This window comes from Microtus oregoni, unplaced genomic scaffold (genome assembly GCF_018167655.1).
Source record: "Microtus oregoni isolate MIOR12 unplaced genomic scaffold, Mior012 000110F_ref0000174, whole genome shotgun sequence".
NCBI classification, from domain to species: Eukaryota; Metazoa; Chordata; class Mammalia; order Rodentia; family Cricetidae; genus Microtus; species Microtus oregoni.
The window spans coordinates 931,022-958,590 of NW_024544728.1; the positions used below are offsets into that span (position 1 = coordinate 931,022).

A 27,569-nucleotide genomic window follows, 5' to 3' on the forward strand; every position below is an offset into this window, starting at 1 on the left:
TGTTTATTATTCATTCTTGTTTTTGAAGACTTCTCATCTTAGGTCTGTCATAGAGCAATTACTGGAAAGTAGTGGCCCGTTGACAGCATTACTTATTGCTCTGGTATAGAAATCTCACCTGATAGAGCATGCCAGATCCACACAGGCACTAGTAATAGTAACACAGAGAGAAATGCAGAAGCTGTGGGTGACCACGGATGCAGCTACTTTTGGCTCCTGAGAGTAGCCTGGCAGTGGGAACTGAACTCTGCTGGGTGTTGAGCAGCAGCAGTGACAATACTGAGCTAAATATCAGTTGCGGCCTAATCCTGGATCCTGTCCTGACAATTGGTACTCAACCTTATTCTTGAGCTGCTAAAGCATTCATGAGCTGCCCCAGGATCCTTGAATCAGTCATAATCTATGCAAATCACTCAGAGGTGGGTCTTTTGCTTTCAAGTAAGAACCCAAACTCATAAGTCATGCAAAAAGGGCAAAGCTACAATGAAGTGCAATACAGAGAACAAAGACCAATGAAGGCAATCTAATTTTCTGAATTAGAGCCTGACTCAGAAGTGTTATTTTGTTTTCACATCTAATGACCATCACAAGGGCCATGTGAGGCTCCTAAATTTTTATATAAGAACATAGATATTTCTGGATTAATGGCTGAAACATGGTAACTATAGATTATCTTGATATTGATACTTGTTGCAGCTTTGAGTTAATAATTTTCTTTTTATAAACTTTATTACATGAAAAAAACTGAAAATTTTTAAAAAATGCACATCGAAATTAACCAGATCCAAAATCTATACAACTCAATGAACTGCTATGAAGTTAGAATAGGCCTTCAATGTAGTGATATTTTGTTTGTATTTTTAACAAATAAAGCCTGCCTGAAGATCAGAGTGCAGAACTAAGCCACGAGAGGACAGGCAGTGATGGAACACACCTTTAATCCCAGGACTCAGGAAACGGAGGCAAACAGACCTCTCTTAGTTCAAGGACACCCTGGGATACAAGAAACTGATCCAGTCTAAAAGAGAAACAGAGCTCACACAAAGGAGATCCTAGCCCTTGGGATCCCACATCTTTAATCCCAGCACTAGAGAGATGGAGACCGGAGTGAAGTGGCTGGGTGGGGAGAGGAACGAAGGTGGGAGGAGACAGGAGCTCATTGCAGTCTGAGGTTAAGAGTCTGAGGATGCAGCCTGAGGATTGATAGAGACTGGATAGCCTCTTCAGTCTGAAGATTCAGGAGAGGCAAAAAGTCTGTCTAGTGGCTGACTGCACGGCTTCTCTGATCTTCAGGCAAGCTTTATTTGTTAGATTACAAACAAATTTTCACTACAATTCAAAACAAAAGTAATGGAGCTACATATTAAATTTTACACTTTCTGAAATGAAAATACTTTATGCACTTATTCACCACCAAAATTGTGTGTGTGTGTGTGTGTGTGAGAGAGAGAGAGAGAGAGAGAGAGAGAGAGAGAGAGAAAGAGAGAGAGAATAAGAACTAGAGAAGCAATTAGCTTTCTAACCTCTTTTATAACTCTTGTCCATTACTTGCATACTTGCATTCAGTCCTTCCTCAGCCTCTAATACTAAGTCTTTCTTGTTCTTTTTCCATCTTGTACTGTAGTAATGTGTTCATTTGCTTACATATATAGCCATAGCAAATTAAACTCTGCCTATGAAAAAAATGCAAGTTTTTGTTCTTTCTGAGACTGTGTGACTTCACTTAATATTAAACATTCTAAGTCCATCCCTATTTCTGCAACCTATGTGCTATTATAGATATATTTGTACCCTCATGCTTATTGTTGCTTTATTCACTATAACAAGGATTAGGAATCAACCAGTTGTCAATCAACAGATGAATGGAAAATGATATCCTTTTGAAGCTTTAGGGGTTTTCTGTTTTGTTTTGCTTCAATTTATTTTCCTGACAAATTTCTCTTCTGGGTAAACATGGGATGTCTACCCAACCAAGCTCTTAGGTGTATCTGATAAGAAATTCCTCTGCAGCTATTTCATCTTTCAAAAACACTGGACAGATTAATTTCCTTACTAACTTTAGAGAGAAATACTGTCAAAAAATATCAGAAAGCTATGAACTACAGAAATCAATACCAGACATGCAGCAGCTTCGGCACAGAGTGTGAGCCTTGGACCTGAACAATGATGACATCTGTAGAAACAATAACATAGACATGAGGGGAACTTACGAGGACTCAACCCCAGACAAAAACTATAAGCAACTAAGAAGTGGTGATGGCAAGAGAATAAGGTTTTCCCAGGTTATCTAATGCCATCTGATCAATTCTGAAAATATATACATACAAGTAACAATATACAGATAAAGAATGTCATATTTATGTCTCTAGGAATACACAAACACATGATACCAACAGAAGACAAGAATGTGAAAACAAGGAAAGACAGGTAGTACAAAGGAGGGTTTGGAGGGAAGAAGAAAGTAATTTAATTATATTATAACCCCAAAAACTTATAAAAAAATTTAAAAGGGCATGTGATCCGCTCAGAATGTGGCACAGGCTAAGTACATCAGGAGAGTAAACCTACTTAAGTATTAATAAAAAAATGCTTGGCTTTCATTTTTCCACATTCTTTCTTTTTATCAGTCAGTTCTACTTGAAATAATTGCTTGCAGGTAGCCACATGTTATTTTTTATGTTTCTTATGGGTGAATTAACTCTGAAAATGCAAACTGTATCAAATGAATACTTTGGCAGAGTGATAGATTGCAAAGAACCAACCTATCCATTGAATGAGACAGCATTCACAAGGCAGATAGATGCCTGTCTTATTTCAGACAAGAAAACAAACACACGGAGATAGGGCTATAGAGTTCATCTAATTTAGAAGCACGTGATAAATATGCAGCCCACCAAAATTCAGGGAAAACTGCTCTTTATACTTCATAATTCATATATGTCTTTCTTTGCTAACTAGAAGAATTAGATAATCTCATATTTATAGTTAGAAATCAGCTATTTAAATGGTAAGGGGACTTCTCAAGCCAGTTGTGATTTGCATGCCAATTATCTCAGAGGTTAAGGCTGTGGGATTCTGAGTTAAGACCAGGCTGGGTAGTATACTGAAGTCTAGGAAAGTCTGTGCTACACAGGGAGAACTTGTCTACAATATAAACAAAATTGGGTAAGGTGTGCCCTCAAAACAAAATAGGAGGGCAGTCAAAGAGAAGGCTCATCAGGAAAAAAACCACTTGTAACACAGGTTTGTCCACCTGAGTTTGATCACTAGAACCCACAGAAAGGTTGAAAGACGCAACCAACTTCATGAACTTGTTCTCTGACCCCCCACACATAGACACATACACAGCAAGAACGCATGTGGACACACACATACACACAAGAATAAATATTCTGAATCTCAGAAAGATTACATCGTAAGTGTAAATTTCAATCAGTAAATTAAAATAATATAATAATACAAAACAATAGGTGCACTGGAGAAAATGTGGGCAACAGAATTGTTTCTCTTTAGAAAGGATTCACTTTTTCACATACCAATTAAAACTTTCTTTTTAGTAGCTTTTCTTCCTTTGATATCCCAGCTTTGAGTATGATTCACTTACTATGAGGGTCTCATTCATAACAATGAGGAAGAATTTCTTTCTAAATTTGAAGTGCTCATTTTAAACTAAGTATTCTTAAGATATCTCTGTTCAATTTTCAGCTCTATTCAAGACCAGAGCTCGGCCTTTTAGACAGCCCATCTCAAATAAACCTCCTATGCTGCTGACATAAGCTTCCTACCCATCTTCTGAAACCTGAAATTACTCCCCCAGAATGTTCCCTAAATACTGCTTCAGTTATTTCCCTGAAAGGCTATTGTACTCAGAGAACTCACGCTTGTACAGAATCCTACGCTGTCTCCAGCGTCAAACTCAAACAGACTGATACACCTACAATGTAACCACTATCGCTAGGGCTCCAGGGAAATCACAGAAGAGGTAATGGAAAGATTTCAAGAGGCAAAGAACCAGGACGCCTGTTTCTTTTACACATGACAGGGAAGCTGTACTGTAAAATCTCAACAATGCGGCTACCTAAGCAAGATATGCATAAAGACAAAGCCAGTTGACAGGCCAACATGGATGAGGGAAATTTCACAAGACCGCAGCCCTAGATGAAGAACTATAGACAATCAATAGTTTCTGGGAGAAAGAAGATCAGTTTTCTCCAGGGATTATACAATTCCAAGTCACAAATGCATGTGTACATAAGCAATACCAAATTGGAATATGTTTGTGTATACTTAAGTATTTTATATATTTATGTATACTTAAGCATTTTATATCTTTATGTATACTTAAGTATTTTATAAAAACAATATAGGAGAGGTCATCGGTTTGAAAGGAGGAACAAGAGACATGTTGGAATGAGGAAAGGAAAGGGTGGAAATGATATATACAGAACTTGTGTACAAAATTCCTTCAAAATGAAAAAAAAATTGAAAAGAAATAAAACAAAAATAAAGGAGTAAAAAGGCTTGGGAGGTGGCTCAGCTGGGAAAGTGCTTGTCAGGCAAGCATGGTGATATTAATTTAATCTTTAGTTCTTGGGGTTTTTTAATAATACATACATAATACATACATACATACATACATACATAAAGCAAGTAAGTCCAATGTAATCTCAGTGCTGAGGAGGCAGAGACAGACAGATTCCAGCTGGTCAAGAAGTCTAGGCAAATGGGTGAGCTCCATGTTTGGTGAGAGTTCTTGTCTCAAAACTGCGGTAATAATACTTGAAGCCTAGGCATAGCTAGAAGAAAAGAAAAACACTATGCCACATCAGTTGTGGCCTGCCCCACCACACACCTAGAAAACTGAACAGCCACTGTGTCCAAGATTTCTATAGCTAAATACACTCTTAAATTGCTTTCTAAGCATCTAATCAAATATTTATAAATCAAATGTCAACAGCAAATAAATCCACAAATACATATAGCATCCATATGACAAATACTTGTTCCCTTATAGAAAAACTAGTAAAAAATTAATTTTAGAGTACGCAGCTACTAAAAACCATGTAGAATTTATCAAAGAGCTAATTAGTTTCTTATTTTAATGTGTGGAATGGCAATATTATCAAACAGCGAATGATTTCCTTAATTTAAAATGTGAGATTATGTGTTCTATTAGAAGTATGCAAAAGAAGTCAACTCTTTCTTTCAGTGGAAGGAAGGAGAAGCTGGTCTGTCCAGAGATGCAAGTTTATTATGGAACGAAATGCTTGTTCTCTGAAACAACAACTATGACTTAAATTGTTTACAAAGCTGTACGACCAATTTTTGTACATTACTACCCTGGCCTACAAATACTGCTAATGGGTGTTTAAAACAAGGTAGATGAAGCAGACAACTTAAGAAGAGAATCTGGAAAAACTGAAGAGCCTTGATCAAGAGCCAGTGTAAGAAGTACTCATTTGCATTCTGCATCCTCCCTCTGTGGCTGTCATCTCTGCCGTAGATGTCCAATGCTCAGGTCTTTGTAGCCACCACATCTGTTACTGTAAGGGAAGAACCCTGGCGTCCCCTGTGGCTGTTGAGATTTGCTCCTTCCTATACAGTTTTGATCTAGACACCAGTACCTTAAATTGGGTGATGACCCCACATGCGATCATATAACTGAGTGTGGAAGCTGTCAGTAATTTGTCAATTGTGAAATGTTTCTGAATCTGCAACAAGCAAATTGATTCAAATGAAATATAAGAACCTGAGGTGATTCTGGCAATGTATGGAAGTGATTCATCACAGCCTTGTTGCTAAACATACAATATTTACACTTTGTACTGTATATAGGCCATCATGCCGGGTAGTGACTGAAGCACCTTAACTGGCAGACTATCATATGATGTGATTGTGATGGTCTTAATGATCTCATGGAATGATAATCATTTATAACAAAGACTTTGAACATTTCCCTACTTTCGTTCTTCCAAATGTAACTACAAAAATGTCTTGGGATGATATTGTGTTTGAAGTTTTGATTTTGAAAACTTGTTTGGGTTGGTAATTTTGAGTATCATAAGAAATCATTAAACTCAGTTGGATTCATTAAGAAAGAATAAAAACCAATTTCTGAAATGGCCTTGAATATACTTCCATCATTTTGTACAATATATAAAAATTATATATACATATATTATATACAAATATTGATAAACATTGAAAAGCATTGAACATGCTCTACCACCTGCATTATTAAATATTCAGCCAATAGTTTACTCTTTGCTTGAAGAATTACTGAGCACATTCTTCTCAGTATGCAAAATTTCTTTTGTCTTTAATAAATAATAAAATGATAGAAACACAAATCATCTATTTAAAAAAAATCTTGTGATTTAATATGATGAAATTTTGGTCTATACAACTATATAATCAGACATACATGAAGAGTTAGCAGGTAAGAAGGGGCTATGAGAAGTAAAAGTTTAAGAAGCCTTGATCTAAAGGATACCTTGACTATGCTGCCCTGGAACTTTACGGTCGATCAATCCTATCACATCCCACTTCTGCCTGGGACGTTTGCCTACTTGCATTTCCACGTTCAGATCACCCAGCAATGAGTCATTTAAACATCCCCAGCCTAGCTCTGTGTGTGGTACTGTAGCTTATACTCTTGTTTATTGGTTCTCTACCCTAGTTACGCCATTCAGCCAAGGAGGTTCTGTGTGTAGGATCTTACACTCAGTGCTTACACTGCTCATTCATGTAAAGGGCTCAAATGTATTGGGATCTCGTTTTTAATTAAGTCAGAAGCTGAGCATATGTCTAGCAATCACCACAGCCTTTTTTGCAATGATGATTAGGATTGAGTTCACAATAACCCCACTCATATTTAGGGAGCTTCACAATGACTTAATAGTTTAGTGTAAGTAGAAGACATTCATTCCTAAAGACTAATAATTATAAAATATCCACTTTAATGTCTGAAACAGTTTTGTAACAACATTATTGTTATATTTATGTTATATTTTGTTCTAGTCCTGATAACTTTCTCTCATATGTATGTATTTATGAAGTAAATGAGACAGTCTCATGGTAATACAGTAGAAAAATAGGTATTTTACAAGTAAAATGCTGAGTTCTCAGAATGTATTGCATTCAGCAAGATTGTCCTGTGATATGCATGCCCACATGCTCTCTCCTCCTAAAGATTACAGATGGAAATAAAGGTCATTTAGATACAACTGATAGCTTACATTCTTATTTTTGTCCTGAGGCCAAATAATTGTTGTTTCTATTGACTTTTTTGTTTCTATTGAAAATGAATATTTTGTTCTTCTAAATAGTTTCCTGTAAACACACTAAGGGCTGGAAAGACAACAACAATTTTGATCTTATGCATCCGCATCCCACACATCTATCTTGGAAAGACAGTGTTTATCTTCAACAGGTAAACATTCAAGCATTGAATTGTACAATCGTTGGCCACTGATCTTCATTCTGTGTCTGTGATTTAATCTTTCTCACCTTATACATTGTCTTCTCTACATCCCCGAATGGTGCATCCATATACGGGTGACACTGTCTGTCCACTATGACAGTAGTTTCAAACTAAAATCCAAGGCCATTCTTCGAATTCATAGCCATGATGTCAGTGTGACAATAAGACAAGGATATGGCCATTGGAATCAAATAAACCAGACTTCAAGGCAAGACTGTCAATTTTCAAGCTGTATGATCTCTGCTATTTGTGAAACTTGTGCTTGCAGCGTAAGATACAGGAAACAACATCTCCCTGAATCCCTGTACAGCTCAGAAACCCTCAGAGTAAGAATCAGGTATATAACTCATGTTCAACAGTTATGATAATTATTGATTTATATACTCATAAATGTTCAAACGTAAGTTACTGGTCATCATTAGCATAATAAGATTTTAGACTTTTCAGCTAGTTAATAGCATTATTTTATTCTACAGAGAAAGACAGTAGACCACATCAAACTATAAATTGGCTTCTGGAATATTTATATATACTGCCTTGTAAGCTATAATAAGGTATTATTCAAGCTTCTATTGTCTCAGAAAGTTACATGATACTTCAAGTGTCAAAATATTCTCATTTCAGTTTACTTTAATGGTAACTCTAGCATGCAGAAAGAACAAAAATTATCAACTATTTTACACTGTAAATGGAATTACCATCTATTTTTAACAATAAAATTTATTAGGTTCCATTTTAGAATTAGATATGGAATAACTCAGCAATAATAATTGTATTCCATGTGAGGAAAAGAAACTATGACACAAATGAACTAAAAATATGTACTGTTCATCATTTTCTAATATTCTAAAATATGTAACTATTAATTATATAAATTGTCCTGTAAGAATCATCACACTACAGATTTATTTTGTGTAGACTTTGTGAGAACTTGTGACACTCTGGGTATCTATCCTAAATGTATGCGTGTAGCACACACTATAATTTAACATGAATATGGAGAAAAGGAAATAAAAGAGCAATAATCATTATAAAACTTTTAAAAAGATTAAGAAGAATCTTTGTAATCACAACATTTGGCATGAAAATGAGGTGAAAGCAGGTGTTGCTTGAAAAATCAAACATGTCCCCGCAACTCCCACAACTAGGAGTTGTTAGTGTCATGACTTGCAATCTTATACAAAAATCCTGACACTTGCCAGGCAGTGGTGGTGCATGCTTTTAATTCCAGCACTCGGGAGGCAGAGGCAGGTGGATCTCTGTGAGTTCGAGGCCAGCCAGGTCTACAGAGTGAGTTCCAGGACAGGAACCAAAACTACAGAGAAGCCTTGTCTCAAAAAAAAAAAAAAAAAAAAAAAAAAAAAAAAAAAAAATCCTTACACTTACTCCTACACAATAACGTAGAAAGCTTTAAATTTTAATGTCCTTTAGTAACTCTTAAACACTTGCTACCAGTGTCGGCCACAGCCGGAAAATCTGTTTCACCCATTATCAGCCGCTTCCGGTGACATATGGAGCGAGGAACACTAGTGCTGAACCTACAAGCTCAGCAGCCTGAATGCTGCAGTTGGGTCATACGCCCGTTTGTCAGAAGTTTCCCAGGAAAAGCAGGAGCAAATGGAGAACATGCTAGAGGAAGAGTAGGTCAATGTGGCTTTATTTCACAGCAAATAAATCAAAAAACACAGAGGTAAAATTAAACATAATAATGGAGTTTAAGCCTATGAATACTAAAAACTAAGAGCTGATGAAAGAGAAATATTTCAAAATGAGAACTGGAGTTGAAAATGTGGAGCTTAGTTAAAATTAAAATAATCCATAATTTAAAGTGTATTAAACCAGGGCCTTAAAAACTTCATAAATTTTACTTCTGGTATTCTACAGGGTAAGAATAGTGAATACACTTGTTTTCATTGGCCTGCTCTCATTGTTTCTGGTTTGGTATCAATCGTGCTTGAGAGCCTAAATGTTTCCTTTCTTTTACTACAACCTGTATGCATCTTTGTCCAAGATGAGTGATCCTTCACACCTATGTCTATTTTTAATATTTGTTGAGATTACTTTTGTTTGAAAATCACAACATGCTAAAAAACTAGGAAGAAAAAAACTTCAACAAACTTTGCTGACATAATAAAATGGCATATGTAAAAGAACTTAATAAATATCCGAATTTATAGTCATTATCAATTGATATTGTTTTTAATTATTTTTATTCATACCCCATAATTACATCATCCTATAGTTATGAGCATAGGTTTTCAGTAATACACTGGTATTATTGAGACTGCTTAGGTTAAAAGATAAAACTAACTTATGTTATTAAATGTTCTTCAAATGAAACAAATCTGTTGTAGTCAATTTGAAATTATTTACACAACAGACACTTAACTATTCCATGCAAAACACTTATTACTGTAGATATACATACATTTAAATACTATGATTACAAAATGAATAAGAATAATCAATGACAGCAGGTTTACAACCAAAGAAAACAAAACCTTTAATAATACTACTGCAAAATGGTGTCAAGAGAAAGGCTGGTAAACCAAGGTTGTAAGACTGAGCACAGTAAGTCTTTCTGTCAACTTACAAGTCCGAAGACATTCTCCCCAAAACCTGATTTGTCACAACTTCATAGATAGGTGATCATTTAACGAGAAGGGAAGCCAAGTAAGATGAGGGTCAACTGTAAGAAATGTAGAATGTTAAACAGCCACAGAGGAATCAAATGGGTATCAAATACTAATCTAAGCAATTGTGTGGGTAGGAAATCAAGAACAGACTAATGGTAAGAGACTGTGTAATTTAATTAATTTTTAATTCATCTAAAATTTAGTTAAAAGTCATTTCAGTAAAATTACCTAAACTTAGTTACAAGTACTATATATTCATATAGCGAGATGTTAGTTTCATAAAGAAAGATATTTGTTCCTTGCTTGTGGTTGGTTGGTTTGTTTATCTCCCTCCCTGAAACCATATATTCCATAAACAGAATTTACATCTCACAGCACACAGCAAGTGTCTTCCCAGGAGGTACTTGGCAAATCTTGTCGAAATGAATAATACATATTGAAAAAGGCTAATCATTGGGAGAGTCAACACTGCATCCAGGAACCAAGTGCAACCATTAAAGTGGGGATTCGTGCATGATTTGGAGTGCTGTGGGGTCCATTTTCTTTGTTTTCTTCCAGATATGCAAATAGTTCTCCAAAACCAATAATCCAATGATAGCATCAAAATAAAGAGTGAGAATATTTGATACTGATGTGAGTAATTCTCTATTAAGACGTTTTAGTTACCATAATAAGTATTAACAGAAACAGCTTGGAGGGATACCTTGCTCAGCCTCAATACAGGGGAAGGGACTTGGTCCTGTCTCAACTTGATATGCCAGACTTAGTTGATTTCCCATGGGAAGGAAGCCTTATCTTAGTGAATTGAAGTTCAGGGGGAAGAACGAGAGAAGGGGAGGAAGGGGGAACTGTGATTGGTGTGTAAAGTGAAAAAAATAAATTAAAAAGTAAGATTAATTTGACTCACTCAGTTTCTGAAGCTTCAGTCCATGGCCTAGGCCTAAGATGAGACAAAATGTCATAGAGCTGTGAGCATGGGTCTGAGGAAGCTGGTAGCAAGATAGAAGGAAATGGAGAAGGGACCAGTCACAAGGAACCTCCTCCTAATGCATGCCTCAGTGACTGGCTTTTTCACCAGACTCCTCCTCTTCCAGGCAGTTCATCTACAAACCCATTATTAGATAACCCATTAGTGAAACTAATGCCCTCCTGGACCAGTCACCTCTCAATAGCACCACCAGCTGGGAACAGGAGCCTCTTGGAAGGGATACTTGCTCATCAAATTATGGCTCCCAGCAATGATCATAACCGAAAAACCCTAATGTTCAGAACAATATGCATATTACATCTTCTACTTCCCATGAAAATACAAAGTAATAACAAGGGAGAGCAACTAAATCAAAGGTTTCTGTTAGTTTTTAAAAAGTAAAATGTGTTACTGGAAGGGAAACTAACAGAAATAGATTTTCATATATATATATGTGTGTGTGTGTGTGTGTGTGTGTGTGTGTGTGTGTGTGTGTATGTATGTATATATGCCATAAGATTATCCGTATTTTATAATATTACTTTATCACACCACCATATTCAGCATTAAATTAGTTTAAAACAATGGCTTTGAAAAATAAAATTATAATTAAAAAATAGGACTGTCACACCATGGACATGGTAATTTTTTTCTTCTGCAAGGCAATCTCAGACTTCCAGTCTCAAATACTCTCCCCACTTCAGGCCCTTGAGTTGACTGAAGGACCCATGGGCCCTTGTCTTCACAGACAGCTGTAAGATGATCATTTACATAGTGTTTTACCTAGAAATGAAGCTTGACAGTGCCTGTGTTCAACAGAAGATAATGCTGGCTGTGGGTGGGCACCCCTGCCTCACTAGCAAGGTAAGTTTTTTAAGGTACATGAAATTCAATTTTCTCTGGAAAAGTCCACCCAAAGAACTTCAAAGTCATCCCTGATATCTGCTCCCTTATTTTCTCTGTTCTGATCTTGCATTTTTTGAACTCTCCAGCTTGTCACTTCATTTGAGCTTCCTTCTAGCTGGTTCTCAGCTTGCATGTCCATGCTCCCTTGCTGAATGTGTTCTTTCTTGTTACCTGCATCCCTCACAGAGCATCCTCCCAGTAAAGCCCAGGTTGGCACTCTGTATAGAGCTGTGCCAGCCCCCACCACCGACCTGATGTTCTGCCTTCCTGAGCCTTTCCATGTGTGTTTCCCTTCTTTCCTAATCTAGAAAATACGGCCAGATAAGTGTTTTCTGAAACACCAACCACTGGGAGAATGCCTGGATGACAACTATTGGCTGAATAAATGAATAATGATAGAACTTGATGAGCCTTAAGTAGACATTCTCCTGTGTTCTGCCAATTCCGGAAACATTAATCACCCATACCTGCTCATCTCATATGCTCTACCTCTGGGAATATTGTCATCTTCCAGCCAAAGCCCAGGAGTGATCGTACCCTTCCCCCAGTCTACCACTATGCCCCTAGATTGTCACTAACTCTGTCAATTCCGTCTTCACTATCTCTTAGTTCATCATGCTCATTTATTTTCCTTGTCGCTTTTATTAAGATTCACCTCACGTGGTCAGGGGATTTAACTAAATCTCCTAAGGCGCTATCCCTAAGCACGAGGCCTCTAAGGCATCCTCCCACACTAAACCCATTAAGAAAGACCTCTGTGTGATACTCTACACTCAGAACTCATCAGAGTTTCCAAGTACCTACCTGCAGGACTGATTTTCTATATGGGTGGTTCATTACAGTCACCCAGAAGGATTTTTAACAATCTCATCTTCTCTTCTAAGTCCACACTGTCCCATGAAATTCTAAGACTCACACACTCATCTACAGACATAGCTGGGCCATTGAGTGTTATGTATAAGTCTTTTATAACTGGATTTGCATATAGGTTTTAATCCTCACTTATCCTATCTCAAGATGTGCTTAGCCCAAGCCCTCCAACGCTGTTAGTCAGCCTTCTCTGCTCTCCCTCGTCTGGAAACTGCCCTGTACAGTACTGTGCAGGGCAGAAGCACATTTCTTTCTCTTATGCACCACATACTTTCCACCATCAGAGCAGGCAGGACAGTGATGGGCAAAGAAATGTTTGTTGATGATAAGCAGATGACAACAAATGTATCCTTAAAGATTTTAAAATCTATGTTACCATTTCTGCTCTACCATGTTCATCATGCAAGTTACTCAAATACCTTTTGGCTTGAATGCACCAATCCAATGCAATAGGTCAATATTATGATAGCAGAATCATGGGAGTCAGTCTACTAGTATTTTTGAACTCTTATTATTATATAGTCATTAGGAAAAGCTATAATTCCTTAAGGATTATAAAACTATGTAAAAAATAGTTTAAGAATGTCTGAAAAATCCCCTCTGATTTTTTTTTTCTTTTTAGGAAAACACTATGTGAGCATGATCATTAGGCAGGAAGACATGCATATGTAAGTGACAGTCTTATACCACCGCCTTAAAACCGGGGACTGGCTGTTCAAGAGAGATGAATGACATTGACTAAGTTCCATTAGTCTTTATGATTGCAAGAAAGGAAAGAAAAGAAAGAATAACTCAAAACTTAAGTGTGTACTTAAGTATGTGAAATCACTTAAAATCCATATACTATGAAAATGGGGAGTTATCTGAGTGGGTAAAACACTTGCTGTGTGAATACAAGGACATGGGCTCCACCTCCCGCAGCAATGTGAACATGCACGCATATATTTTAATGGGCACTGTGATGTCAGCACTATATCCACATTAGTCACTTAGGAAATACACTAGGATCAACTTAGTCACTTGGAAAATGTCAAATAATATCCATGGTGCAGGCATCACCTGTAAGAGATGCTGATACATTGGACCAGCGGTTGGTTCCAATATTACAATTCTTTTCAAAGTCTCCAAGAGAATTCCACTGTGTGATAAAATAAGGAACCACAAAACTGGCCTGATTAGATGGCTCATCAGTTAGGAGAACACAGTGCTCTTACAAAACACCCCAGTCTGGTTCCTACCACCCTCATCAGGTGGTTTATTTATACCATCTGTATCCAGCTCCAGGGGATCTAGTTCTCTCTTCTGGCTTCTGACAACATCTACACACTCATGTTTATACACAGAGATGGACACAAAATAAACCTTAAAAAAAATAAATATAAAGAAAATAAAACACCGAATCTAGGCTTCCCCATTATAGCAAAACAGACCTTTGAAAGACACATTACAGCTAAACTCTTTCTAATTGGCATTCCTCTCTTCTTGGGGGCTGAAGCATATGAACACTGCCATTTGGATATCAGAAATAGTTAACATGAACGCATGGCTTATTGCGTGCCGAGCAGGCTTCTAAAAACTTTCAGTGTATCGACCTTTTCAATTCTCCACAATGATTCTGTAAACTTGGCACTATGTTATGGCATTTTGCTTCTTCCAAAACAGATAACGGTCATGAGATGCTTAATAGTTCTAGCAACTACTCCGAAATGCTTCTATACACAGGAAGCCAGTGAGTCTTCTCAGAAGTGCTCTGAAGTAAGCATTACTGCAATACCATTCTGTACACATTAAACCATTGAGTCTTCTCGGAGGCGTTCTGAAGTAAATATCACTGCGATACCAGAAGTGCTCTGAAGTCAGTATTACTGCATCATGGTTCATTGATTATGAAATGAAAATGAAAGAAACAAGAGACCTGATAACTTGTCCATGGCCATTCAGCCAACAAATCCCAAACTGGGGTCTAGAATTGGATAGTTCAGTTCTTGAAGTAATTTGCCATTAGGAGTGGCCAATGGGAATAAAGGATATTAATAGAGAACAAGTTTATATCTAAGAGATGCCACAGCTAATAAAGTTGAGTAATAGTGATACCATCTTTATTACGAGACAGTTTATCACACAGTTGGAATCAACTGGAGCTTCCACAGTGCAGAACAAAAATAATATTGAGAAACAGATCTGAGATGGGAGCCAGATTCTGGGTCAGATATGAAGGCAAGAGGTGAGTTAGAAGCCTTAGTTCTCCTCCTTGTCCGTGCCATAAGACGAAAATGGTAGATTCACGATACACTGCCTATAGAGGAGCTCCACGGGCATATGGAACAAGTCAAAGAGGCTGGCTATATAAGCATATCATTTTAAATATTTTTTAACAAATGTATTTTTCAGGACTGCTACTCATCATGTACATCAAGTAATCCTCATGTCATTAAGAAATCAGCTTGGTATTATAGGATCTTACCTCATTAAATACAGCTTTTATTTAAGTGTTTATCTTCTTATATTTTGATTTGTGTTTTTACCTCAAAATTAAATGACCGTTAATGAAAAGAGTCATTCCTGACCATCAGCTCTTAGTTATGCAATGGAGCTTTTAATTCTAGGCCCAGTTGTTGGGATCCCACTCCTCCTCTGAGCTCCTCAGGTAGGATAGCTGCCCTGTCCTAAGCTAGCTGAGTGCTCCATCCGCAGGGGTTCCCCACCTTCCCTAGATTCCCAAGCCCACCACAGACAGTTTTTCAACAAAAGCACAACACCCGAACTTCATTTTTAACAACAACAAAAACAAAAATACATTTCTCAAACTATCTGTTTGCCAGCTTAATAGAAAATATTTGAAACAGTTGCAGTAGGCATGGAGAAGTCTCTAAAGTACACTTTATACTTTAAAACAAACTCAAGCAATCCACCAAACACTGGGGCAGTTGTTAACAACTGTGTGTTCTCTACGTCTGCAGAATCTCCCTTCTGCCTTCCAGCCCCAGCTTCTGTTGAATGTTATGAAACATCCATGTGACCTTCTCTTAGCTGATGTGTTAAGGATGTGGTTGGCTAACTCTCCATACTCCTTTCCCTCACTTGCATCTTTTCACTAGGTCCTAATATTCAGAAATGTTATTTAAGTTTCAGAAGATAATATCCAATGTGCATTTTTATAGTTGTCAATGTATTCTTCTGCAGTTTCTTTTTCTCGGATTACTCTGAATTTTAACAGCTAGTTTTCATATATTTGTATACTTAAACTATCACCTACTATTATAGGAGTTTTATAAATAAATAACTTTCCAAAAAAACAAGTGAAAGCAAAAAGGATAGTGAAAAAAACCTCAGATACTATTGAAAACAAAGAATGAAGAATGCAGCTGTTAGTATTATAAACAGTAAATAAAGGTTTAAGACTCTCAAAACAATTAAGAAATCAATTTCATTGTCTATTAGCTCCCAATAGGCCCAAAACAGTGCCTGTTCAGTTTTAAAGAATAAATCTTTCTATTCAGTTAATTAATAAACTTGTAGCACACTTGCCAAACTGTTCTTGTACAATACATTTCCAGGACAGAAAAACATGAAACGCACCTGAAGCTGACAATGGGCCTGGACTGATGTGTTCTTTCTTAGGAGATTAAATTAGAACAGCACTGGGCCTCTGGGGCCTTGGTGCTGCTCAGTTCCCACCTTCCTTGACTGGCTTTAGTATCTGACATTATTTAATAATGACTCACATATCTTAGTACTTTTTTCATTCTTAAATCAATTAAATTTCTTGAACAAAATGTCTCGAAACGTGGTATAAAGCAAATAAACTGTACTTTGATAGCTGATGTATTTCTCTGTATTTTTGACTTGCTAAGTAGAAAAACAGCTGAACTCATGTCTCTCAAAGAACATGCTGGTTTAGAAAACAACACAATGAAAGTGGAACCATAAACGGACTTGATTTTCTTTTCAAGAAATTAGAATAGTTGTGAGTTATTAAGGAAGAAAAGCATTTAAAGCTGACAGGAGTGTCACGCTATCACGCAGTTTATTCTCAGTTGTCTGGAGGCATCTTTTGAACCCAGTAATCGCTTCAACTGCTGGCGAACATCTATTTGGAAGGCATAAACTGTCTCAAGGCAGGTGGTAAGGGACCACTTAGCACTGGAAATGAATGAAGCTCACAAAGTGCTGAAAGCAACACTGTTTACCCCATCACGTCGGAGGTGATTTTATTTTGAACAACGAAGAGAACAGTGTGGCAGCAACAGCGTCTCCAGAAGTCAGTTATGGATGACGTCACCTGTGGAGTGGGGTGGGGGAGGAAGGAGTAGGGAGAGAAGCTTGCTGCTTCTAGGCAAGAAACAAACAATGACGGAATCACACCGAGAAAACACTTCTGAATGACTGAATTTTGCATGAAAATCATTGTCTTGGATTTTGCCACACCTGTTAATGACTTCTGGGGACATCGACCAAGATGACAACAGAGCTAAGCCATCATTAGGCAGGGAGTCGTCTGTCACTAGGCTGGAGAGATGGCTTCGTGAGTCAAGAGCTCTCTGTGCCACCACGAGGAACTGAGTTCAGGTGCGCAGACCCAGAGTGGAAATCATGTATGGCAGCAAGTTCTCCAACCCCAGCATTCAGAACTGGGGGACAGAGTGGCCTAAGTGGTATACGTCTGGTGGCAACCATCTGAGAAGACAACCAATATAGACAACTGCTGGCTTCCACATAGGGACACACAAGAGATGTCACTGGCATACAGACTTGTATACACAGCTGCACACACTCATTCATATACAGGTGGGAGGGAAAGAGAGAGAGAGAAGATAAAGATGAAGGCAAAAAAAGGAGAAGGAGGAGGAGGGCAGAAGGGGGATGAAAGAATAACCTACAAAGACCAAGGACAAGTTGAGAGATCTGAGGGACCACCCTGTAGGAATGGCAGAGATACTCTGAAACTATAAGATGCTATTAATACTATATATACAGTCTAATGTCTCAGCGCCCCATTTAACTTAAAAGCCCAGAAACAACTCGTGAAATATATCCTTTTGTAAAATAATATAATTCACTATGACTCTTATTGCCATTAATGGGCCAAAAGTGAACAACAGACTTCTAGCATAAAGTTAAATACGAAAAGGGTCAAATAAAACTCTGTTTACTCACGAAAATGATTCTCTAAAGTCACAGAAAAATATTTTTTTGCCAATGTAGAACTGGCTTTTGAAACAACATGTAGTTGAATTATATATCGTTCTATTGGCTTATTTTATAACAAAAATTAAAGTGAGAAAACATAACTCTCTTCATTGACCTTTGATGATCAAATGTAGAACGCACAGGGTGAGAATAATTACTGAAGTTAAAATATTTTAAAACTTAAATATAAGTGATAGTACTCCAGTAAAAATGTTCAATACTCTTAGTAACTAAACAGGAATATATAAATAATTTATAATAAAAAGAGATGTATACATGATACAGAATTTTAATGGGAATTTCTGAAAAAACATTGATTCTTTTACAAAGTTGAGCAATGCAGTATTATGATGGTATCGCTAACATTCTAACATACTAGAACTTTTTCTGGACCTCAGAGTCAGAGTCAATAACACAGCTTAAAGTTACTGGAGACTGCTAGCCTATGATGTACTCAAATTGTTTGTTTAACTTGCTTTTTAAAGGCCAGTATAAGACTCTATCTTGCTTGCCTTGGGGTTCCAGTGTAAACAAGTTTTACCATCTAAAATTATGGATAGCTGTAATCTTAAATTAGGAACTCTTCCGTGCTCTCGACCCAGATAATGTGTGTGCATCATTTGCTAAAAGCCGCAAATACAGAAGCTGAAAAACAACTTCCTGAAATCTACGATAAGGTTGGAAAGCAACCATTTGTGGATACTGCTTGATAAACAGAGATGCTTTGTCTTAGGGTCAGTGGGGACCAGAAGCAATGATTTAATCCCTTGTAAAAACTTTATTAATGATTTCTGTAAAGTATCCCATCCCTTCCTCGTGTGATGCTTTCTGTGATGCTCAGTAAAGACAGAGCAATGCCCTTTGTTAGAGATAAACACAGACACAGATACAGACACAGATACAGACTCCTACAACAGACAGAGGACAAAAAACACAGGGAAAAGAACGTGGACAATTCAAATCTGGACTTGCTCGTGTTTAATCAACTCCAAGGTGAGGTGCTTTTATTTCTTTCCTTAACATGACACCCACGCATTATTGGTGACTCAGGGTTAATAACCACTACATATAATCTGCATGACAAAGTATTTAAAGTACAAATTTTATTCTTACTGCCAAAAGTCATTCATTTTATGGAAAATAATCTAACAAAATTTGTAGCCTTAAGGTTCTTTGACTCAAAAAAAAAATTAGTATTGTTTTTGTCAGCTCAGGCCAGACGTATAAAATAAAAATCCTGGTGTCCAATGAGACATGAAAAGAACTGAAAACTGCCTGCCTTTGCTGGAAGAATCAGAAAACAAAACTTAAAACACAAAACTTTAAAACCTCCATTGGCAAGCCAATGTTGAAAGCCATATGCAGTTTCCTAACGCAACAGAGATCAACAACAGTCAAGTCAAGGCTCCACCAGCAGAAGGTGCCAATCAATGCTAGCACAGAGTAAGTCCAACAGAAGCACCTTCTAACAGGCTTCAGTCTATACACAGAACCGGAGATGCGCGTGAGTCCACCAGCAGCCTAGCAAGTCCTTGAAGATTAACAACTTGAAAAAAAAGGATGATTCAGTCCCAAGCGGGAAAGTAGCCATCTGCACTCTTCATTGGCCTCAGGTGCTATCTGTGCCATGAAAGACCAGGGGCTGCGAGAGTACATGTGGAGAAGAGAAGGAGGAGCCAACTGGCAAACATATGTGCCCCGCATACCAGAATCTGATTATTAGGTACTGAAGTTATACATTAGTGTCTCAAAGGTCCCCTAAACAGCAAGAGGAGTTTTCAGCCGCCTTAACAGATCAGTTCCTGAAAACTAAGCAGACTGAGCTACTGAAGACCACTCGGATTGCCTGCAGTTTGGGGTTATTACAAATAATTGCTGTAACATTTGCCTAGAAGGCTCTGTGTAAATTTAAGTTTTCATTTTCTGAGAGCAAAGTTGCTGTGGGGTTTTTCGTTATTGTTTTTTTTTTTTTGTCTTATTTTGTTTTTCTGGAATAAAAAGGGAGAGAGAAGAAGAAGAGTCCCCAGATGTTTGTGAAAGTGAAGGCCAAATGGAACATCACTAACTTCCTTGCCTGTTGAGACTTTATGAAAGACTCGGAAAATGGAACAGAGCTCTAGAAATTAATCTATGAATTAGCTGAGTAATTTTTCTTTAAGTTGGTATACTCTAACCTGTTTAGAATTCTTGAATAATGAATATTTAAATAATGTATTCCATACATTCTCTTTTAATTTGGTTACATTATAATACAATTTAGAAGCACTCTGAATTTCACGGTCAGTTTTCTCCCATTAGATTCTTTATAATTTCTAAAATAAAACAGAAATCAGTTTTCCAGTGTTTTATCAAAAAATCATTAAAGCATGGACTCAGTAACGAAAAGTTTTAAATTTTTGTTTGGCTCATTTCACACAGATGAATCAATATCACGAATGACTAATACTTGAGGAAAGTTTATGAATCCGTGTTATATTACACAGCTCCTGATTTGGTACCACTAAGCACAGCGTACAGCTCTGAGACCTCGATGAGAGGCATGTGGAAATAACCTGCCACAGGCTAAATACTGTAGGAAGGCCTTGGGGCTGTTCGGAATTTCATTCAGGAGACTTTTTTCCAACACTAGAACAAAATGTTGAAATGATCTATTAAAGGAGATTCTGAAGTCAGTGATGGACAAGCGTCGTTCCAAATTAAAACATATTGCAAAAGTTACTAGAAATTTCACCAAAGCCCTGCCTGGAAGAGAACCTGCACATCACTTGAGCACGTTTTTCTTGTCATGGGACACGAACAGATAAAGCACTAAGAAAAGACAGGACACTCCTAGCAGAATCAATAAAAAACGTGGAAGATAATAATAGATAGTTTGCTAAAACTTTCTGTTTAACTTAAACAATGAATTAACAAAAACAAAAAAAATCAAATATTTCCCCTTTTTGTTTTCACAAACGGCTGTGGCATATCTTCCCATAAGACAAACCGAATGAATTTTATATGTGAAGCATTTGTTGCCTTTTGCAGATGATTTTACATCAGAGAGAAGTCTTTTTTCTTTCGGTCAGTGACATTACCTTTACTGAGAAAAGCTCTAACGCTTTGGTGTCGTCTTCTTCTCAGTACGCTTGTTTTGGTTTTAAGGAAATCGGACTACAAATCTGAGGCTAACCTCGGATTCACAGCCCTTCCTCTTCAGACATGCAAGTGTTGAAATCACAGGAATGGATTACCAAAGCCGAAGGACGGGTTTATAGAACAAAAGTTGCTATTTTATTATTAAAGGAACTACTTATACCATCATCTACATTTGCCTAATACATGTTCCAAATGCATAATTACCAGAAAGTTTCCTTGTGTATAATAATTATTCAAAATGCCTCATTGAATTGTATCACAGCACATTTTGTTTAAAGGACTAAATAAACTGAAGTGATATTACACTCCTGGAAGAAAAGAAGAAAGGAACCATGAACTTTGATGTACAATCATTTCACACGTTTTCATAAAATATGCCCTCCACACTAAACTTCTAAAATTCCTGAAGATAAACAACGAAGTTAAAATGCAGTTTTAAACAGTGCGCACTGGGTGGGTAAAAGAAGAGTACACTCCAAATATCTGAAAACAAAACGACATTAAAATTGCAATGTATTATTTAAACATCAAATCAATTGTTACTAAGATTATCTTTCAGGAAATTCACTTTAAAGGACAATTCATTTGATTTAAAAGTCAAATTCTAAAGGGAAAACGTTCACAAGACTAATGGCCACGATCTCATCACAGCCCACACCTCTGATTATAAAAATAATTCTGGCTATTGATAAATTGCCACCAAAATAGACTTAAAGTCTAGAGAACAAGTGGATAGCCTCAGCCGTTTCCCCAGATTGCTCACACACTACACAACACAGGGTTTGAAGAGTTGGAAGTGAACCCACCATGAATGACATATTGCTGACCTCCCACTGAGTGTTCAATCCCCACTTGAACATTCCCAAGGAAATCAGATTTTAGCCATGTAAAAGTAAAGGGCTGTTATAATGTAAATAAAGAAGAAAAACAAAAAATATAGTTGACAAGACTCAAACTAGTCTTCTTGTTAGAGACATCAGATGAATACACTTGCAAGTAAACACCATAAAACATAAGTACAGAGGGGGTAGGGGAATTGTATCTGATGGAGATGGAACCAAAACTCTGCTCAAAGTTAAGATTCATGCTAACAAAGAAACTGCAGAGAGGCTCTGGGTCCAATAAGAAAGATAGGTCCCACAATCATTCCCAAATCTATAAAGGCAGCTACCATGAATTTTAAGCAAATAAAAGTAAAGATAGGACTTTAGTCCAGGATGTGAAGTGGCATGTACCTGTAATACCACAAGTATCTGTCACACTTCAAGGCTTACCTCATAAGACCAGACACACTGAGTCCCACCGAAGCGGCGAACACAGCGACCCACTTCCACATCCTCGTGAGTGGTGTACATTTCTCGGAGGCATTCGCCAATGTGAGGAACCATCCTCCTGAGGACTTCGCGGCTGAAGATCATGCCCGGTCCTCCCATGCAGAAATTCTCCCCGGGTTCCAGCCCCAGCTTTCCAAGTTCCTCCGTATTCCCCAGGCCAGTCTGTCCCAGGTAGAGAGGCTTGCTGCTATTTAGGGACCTAAGGAATTCTTCTAATTTATCACCTACAAAGAGAAAACAGAGAGTCACCTCCTTCCCTCATTTCACAGGCAATTACTGTGTTCACTGGAGTGAGAGAACTTCCACCATCGCTCTTAACCTCCGTGTACACCTTTCCCCGCCAGGAAGAAGAAACAGTTTCCCCTCCTTTAATTCGCAAAACACAAGCTTATGATTATTTCTCTACTCTAAATACAAATTTAACAAGTCTAACGATCATCAAACTTGAATCCGAGGTGAGATAAAGATAAGGGAACAAAGACTGTTACTATGTATGAGGTGACAGAAGTTCCCGGAAATATAACCCAATATCAAATGCAGGTATTTTGACAGCGAGTAAATATTCTTCTTTGTATGTATATTTGTGTATATATCCTCATAGGTAGGGACACATCATCACATGTCTGCATGTGGAGACCAGATTTCAACCTTAGGTGTCCTCCCTCTGGTTCTAGGCACCTGGTTTTTGGAGACTGTCTTTCGAACTTGCATGAAGTTCACCTAGTAGACTAACTTAGCAGGCCAGAGAGGCCCAGGGAGTATTTCAACTGTTTCTAGCTTTTTCTTTTTACCTGGTTTTGGGGGTTGCAACTCTGGTTCTGAAGCAGGCAAGGCAAGCACTTCACCAGCTTAGCGACCTTCATAGCTCCAATATCCAACTATCTTCTTTTATGATAATTGACTTGGCTAGGTGTTTCTCATTAGTTAAACTTCAGGCACATGCAACCTACATTTTTTTAAGGGGACATTTAAATAAAACTTCATGTTGACACTGAACTTGGGAAGGCATTACTTCAGAGTGAAAAGGCCCTAACCATTACAATAAAAATAATGTGATAAGTTGACTTGTGGGTGGTAAGTTGATCAAAAGAAAGGACTTAAAAATAAAACTCTGTATCTTTAAGAGGTCAAAGCATTTGCTGTTCTATACAGCAATATATCAGAATAAATAGTCAACCTCTTCACATTCGTGACCAGTCTTGGGACGCTCATTTTTGATGGCCACTATTTTGTCACACGCTCTAGCCCCCAACAAGCATTTCTTTTAACTATGACTGAGTTATTAATACAAAATGCTTTTTATTTTTAAGGGAAACACAGTATGATATTTCAAAGATTTGAGAATTAAATAACAAAAGTAGGTGCTATCAGTTGTACACTGTAGAGTGTGACCCCCCCCCCCGATGCCTACTGTCATTTTTGGATGAGAGAAAAAAGATAATTATCCTCAAGTCCAAGTACCACAGGCAAGGAACAGAAAGAAAAATTAGCTCAAGTGTTAATACTTTTGAAAGTGGTACTTTTCTCTGAATCAACCATAAATACCACATTACAGGAATGCAATCATAATAGGTTTGTTTGTCGTTATTATCAAAACCTCTCATTTCAAACGGCGTCACCACAGTGATTCTGCTCCTTCCAATTCAAAAGTTAGAACACCAGCTGTTAAGGTCAACTCCTTGTCCCAAAGAAGACCTTTGGGTCTGCTTGTCCTAACATTTGGTGAAGAGTATTAACCTTGATCATGACAATCATAGACTTACAGGAAGCCAGCACACACTGAAATGGGATGCCCTTCACAGAACAAGAAGTTAGAAAGCACAGAAAGACCATTTCTTTCTTTGTAATCTTTCCCCTCCATTTCCACGATCTGAACCAGAAAGCCTTAGTCCTGTGGTCTAAGGAAGTTTGAGCCACTGAGTTTAGAAATTCTCTGTCCAGAACCACGGACAATCTGTAAATAAACGGCCCCTTCCCTGACAAAGTTTCCTCATGCTGTGGCTGTGTGATGCTGTTCCGGGTAGTTCTAGGTTCTGGCATATGCTGTAACCACCAAGATGAACTGTAAAGAACCTGCCTTTAGTGTGCTTGATGCAGCTTGCAGCTATGGGCGGTCTCTGTAAATCTCTTTCAACCTCCTTTCTCCACCTGACCTTTGAGCAGCCCCACCCATTGTCTCTGGGTTTTATTAAATTATGGCAGAGAATGAGGAACAGCTAGCACGCTGGGCTGATGGGTGTACCCAACGTCAGTTTCAGTGTGGGGGCAAGTTTCTAAAGGCAACAGAATGTTCAAACACGGGTTTGGGACAGTAAAAGATGACTAGCCTCAACCCCAGGAGTTCGCAAACTGCTCTAGACCAAGCTGAAACAAAGGAGCAGGGGAGTAAAGCAGCAACGTGCAATCCCCAGCTCTGCTCTAGCCAGCATCCTGCATCTTGCTTTCCTCTAGCCGAGACACGCCCCTCTGGACAGATCTGGGAAACTATCACCTACTTGGGGGAGGGGTGGGAATGGATTTTGGATTAGCTCTAAGGTCCCTTTCTTGGCCTTTCGAGTAGGGACCTGCGCCGAGAGGAAGGAACAACTACAAGAGCAAGGAGAGTGAATAAAGCTGAGCAGGTATGAGGAGGGTCCAGACTGCAGAAGAGGAGGGGCAGGCTAAGAATGGTGGGTGGATGCGAGGGGTGGGGATAGCGGGCCAGGGGCTGCAGAAAGCCAGAGCAGGTGCTGGCAGAGAGGCAGTGGAGGGGCTGGGGATGGCAACAACGAAAGGAATCGGGAGGTGGGCAGGGGGCACAGCTAACACTGGGAGGTCACCTTTGATGTAGACATCGTCGTCGGCGCGCATGAACCACTCATACTTGTCCAGGTAGTGGTCGTGCATGTACTTGATCATCATGAAGGACTTTTTCTGGGGAGGGTAGGAATCGTCGACCCCCGGCAGAGCGATGACAGGCAAAGGCGGAGGGGGCTGGCCGAGCGCAGCACTGGGAGGCTGCTGACTGGAAAAGAACTCCACGCGGCCAGGGATGAAGCGCGCCCAGGTCCTCTGCGCGGCCAGCGCGCGGCTGCCCAGGTACTTCTGCGCGGTCATCACACCCACGTAGAGGAAGTCTCCGGGTCCGGAGCTCGGGGCAGCGGCGCCCCCGTCCCCGCTGCCGTTGTGGCTGCTGCCGGGCCGGCCACCCTTCCGAGGGCCAGCCGCGCCCCCGTCCTCCTCCTCGGGTTCCCCTTTGGCAGCTGGAGCGTCGGGAAGCGCCGTCGCACCTTCGGGCTTGTGTCCTCGCCTCCTCTGCGGCAGCGGAGCTGGCTGCTGCCAGGAGCTGCTCCGAAAACTGGGACCTCCGGGCGCCGCCTCCGGCCGCTGTGGCCCCTGGAGCTCCTGGTTGGCAGGGGGCGGCGACTGCTCTAGCCGCGGCCGGGACTGGGGTTGGGGGAGCGGCTGCTGCGCGCCCGTTCGGGGCCCGGTGGCCAAGCGGCCGTAGAAGGAGCAGAGGCTGGAACCACGTCGCCTCTTCTCACTCAGCTCGGCCACCCGGGGGGCGATGAGCCAGGACGCAGCAGTGAAGCCCAGGACCAGCCCCAGCGCCACGCTCACCCACGGGCGGCGGGAGCGCACCGCCATCGCGGCAACCCGGGGCTCGGATGCAAATTGGGCGGTGTAGGAGATGCCGCGGGTCCCCTAGGCTGGCTGCCGCCCCAGCTGGGTCTCAGAGACCCCAGCCCGGACCGTGGCACGCCGCCTGGGCGCCAACGCGAGCTGGCTATCCCAACGCCGAGCTGCCGGCCGTGCGCTGCAGCTCCAGGCGACGCGACAGCTCTGCTCCGCGTCGGGGCTCCCTCCCGCCGAGGGTCGGGAGTGAAACTTCGGCAGCGGCGGAGGTGGCGGTGGCGGCCGCGAGAGGAGCTGCAGGAGGAGGAGCGGCGGCGGCAACGCGTCCGCTTCTCGGCTGCCACCCTGTCACAGGCGCGCCTGGTCCCTCCTCCTCCCGCAGCCTCCGCCCTCGCTCCCCGCCTCCCTCCCACCCGCCGCCCGGCTCGGGACCGGCCCGAAGGAGGAGCCACCCGCGCCGTGGCTGCCAGGCGTGGGGAAGCGCGGGTCGTGGTATTTCCCCGTCACCCGCCCTTGGACGCCCCCCAACCAGCTCCTGGCTCGACTGGCCAGCCTCCTCTCCGGAAGGAAACGACGCCTGTACGGCCACCTCCGGCTTCCAACGCGGCGGTCCCCTGATCTCCCCTCCTTTGACTCCAGCTCTGGGTCCCGTCCCGCCCCCGCCCCCGCCCCGCCCTGCCCTCCTGACCCGGCTTCCCGGGTCTCAGTTGTGCTCCTCCGGGTGCCTCTGCTCGGCTGGGTTTATACTCCGAGCTAGAATTCCCGAGTCCCCAGTAAGAACTCGCTGCCGTGGGTGGGCTCCCCTCTTACAATCCACGGCCCGTGGCGTCCTGGCGTGACCCTCTTCCACTGTGCCCCGCCCGGGGTCCTCGGAGCCACTTTGGCGGTTTTGGTTTTGAGTGGCTACACTTACTGTTGCCACTGTGCCGCGCCCTCTCTCTCCACTCACTGCCAGGAAAGCAATGGTCAGCCCCAAGCCCAGCCGCCCTACCTGCGTCGTTCCCCTTCCCTCCCCCTGGTCAGAACAAACTAGGTGTCTCCTGAAACAAAATCTGAGATTGGAAATAAACGCTCCGAAGACCAGGAGAGATGAAGGTGAATGGGGGATATGAGGGGAGAATATTCAATCCTCAAGAAACTTGTGAAGACTGTCCTCCACCTGTTGACTTGGGAAATGTGGGGCTGCCTAATTGTCCCCTCCTCCTGGTAGTCTTTTTTGGAGAAATAAGCATGAATCATTTTCTGTCTGGGAAGAAAGACTAAATAGGACCGGCAAATGATTACAAAATGCGAACACATTAGAAAGCCCCAAAGATGCAAACCAAGGAGATCATCCTGTCAAACTTAATCACAAAATAAAATAAAAGGTGTAATTTTTGTTCTTGCCTGTTCTGAGACACTGACAAGAGACAGTTCATCTCTTTGCAAGG

At 40.2% G+C, this 27,569-nt stretch overlaps 1 protein-coding gene across 1 annotated transcript in view; it reads right to left on the reverse strand.

The window, feature by feature from the left end:
* Positions 1-26,341, reverse strand: part of LOC121443642 (chondroitin sulfate synthase 3-like) — a 218,975-nt gene extending 192,634 nt beyond the window's left edge. Inside the window, exons 1-2 of the mRNA XM_041645467.1 lie at positions 25,344-26,341; positions 22,465-22,748 (exon numbers count right to left, since the gene is read on the reverse strand). Of these exons, the coding sequence (XP_041501401.1) occupies positions 22,465-22,748; positions 25,344-26,151 (1,092 nt within the window). The 5' untranslated portion in view covers positions 26,152-26,341. The remainder of the gene's footprint in view (positions 1-22,464; positions 22,749-25,343) is intronic.
* Positions 26,342-27,569: the final 1,228 nt, after the last annotated feature.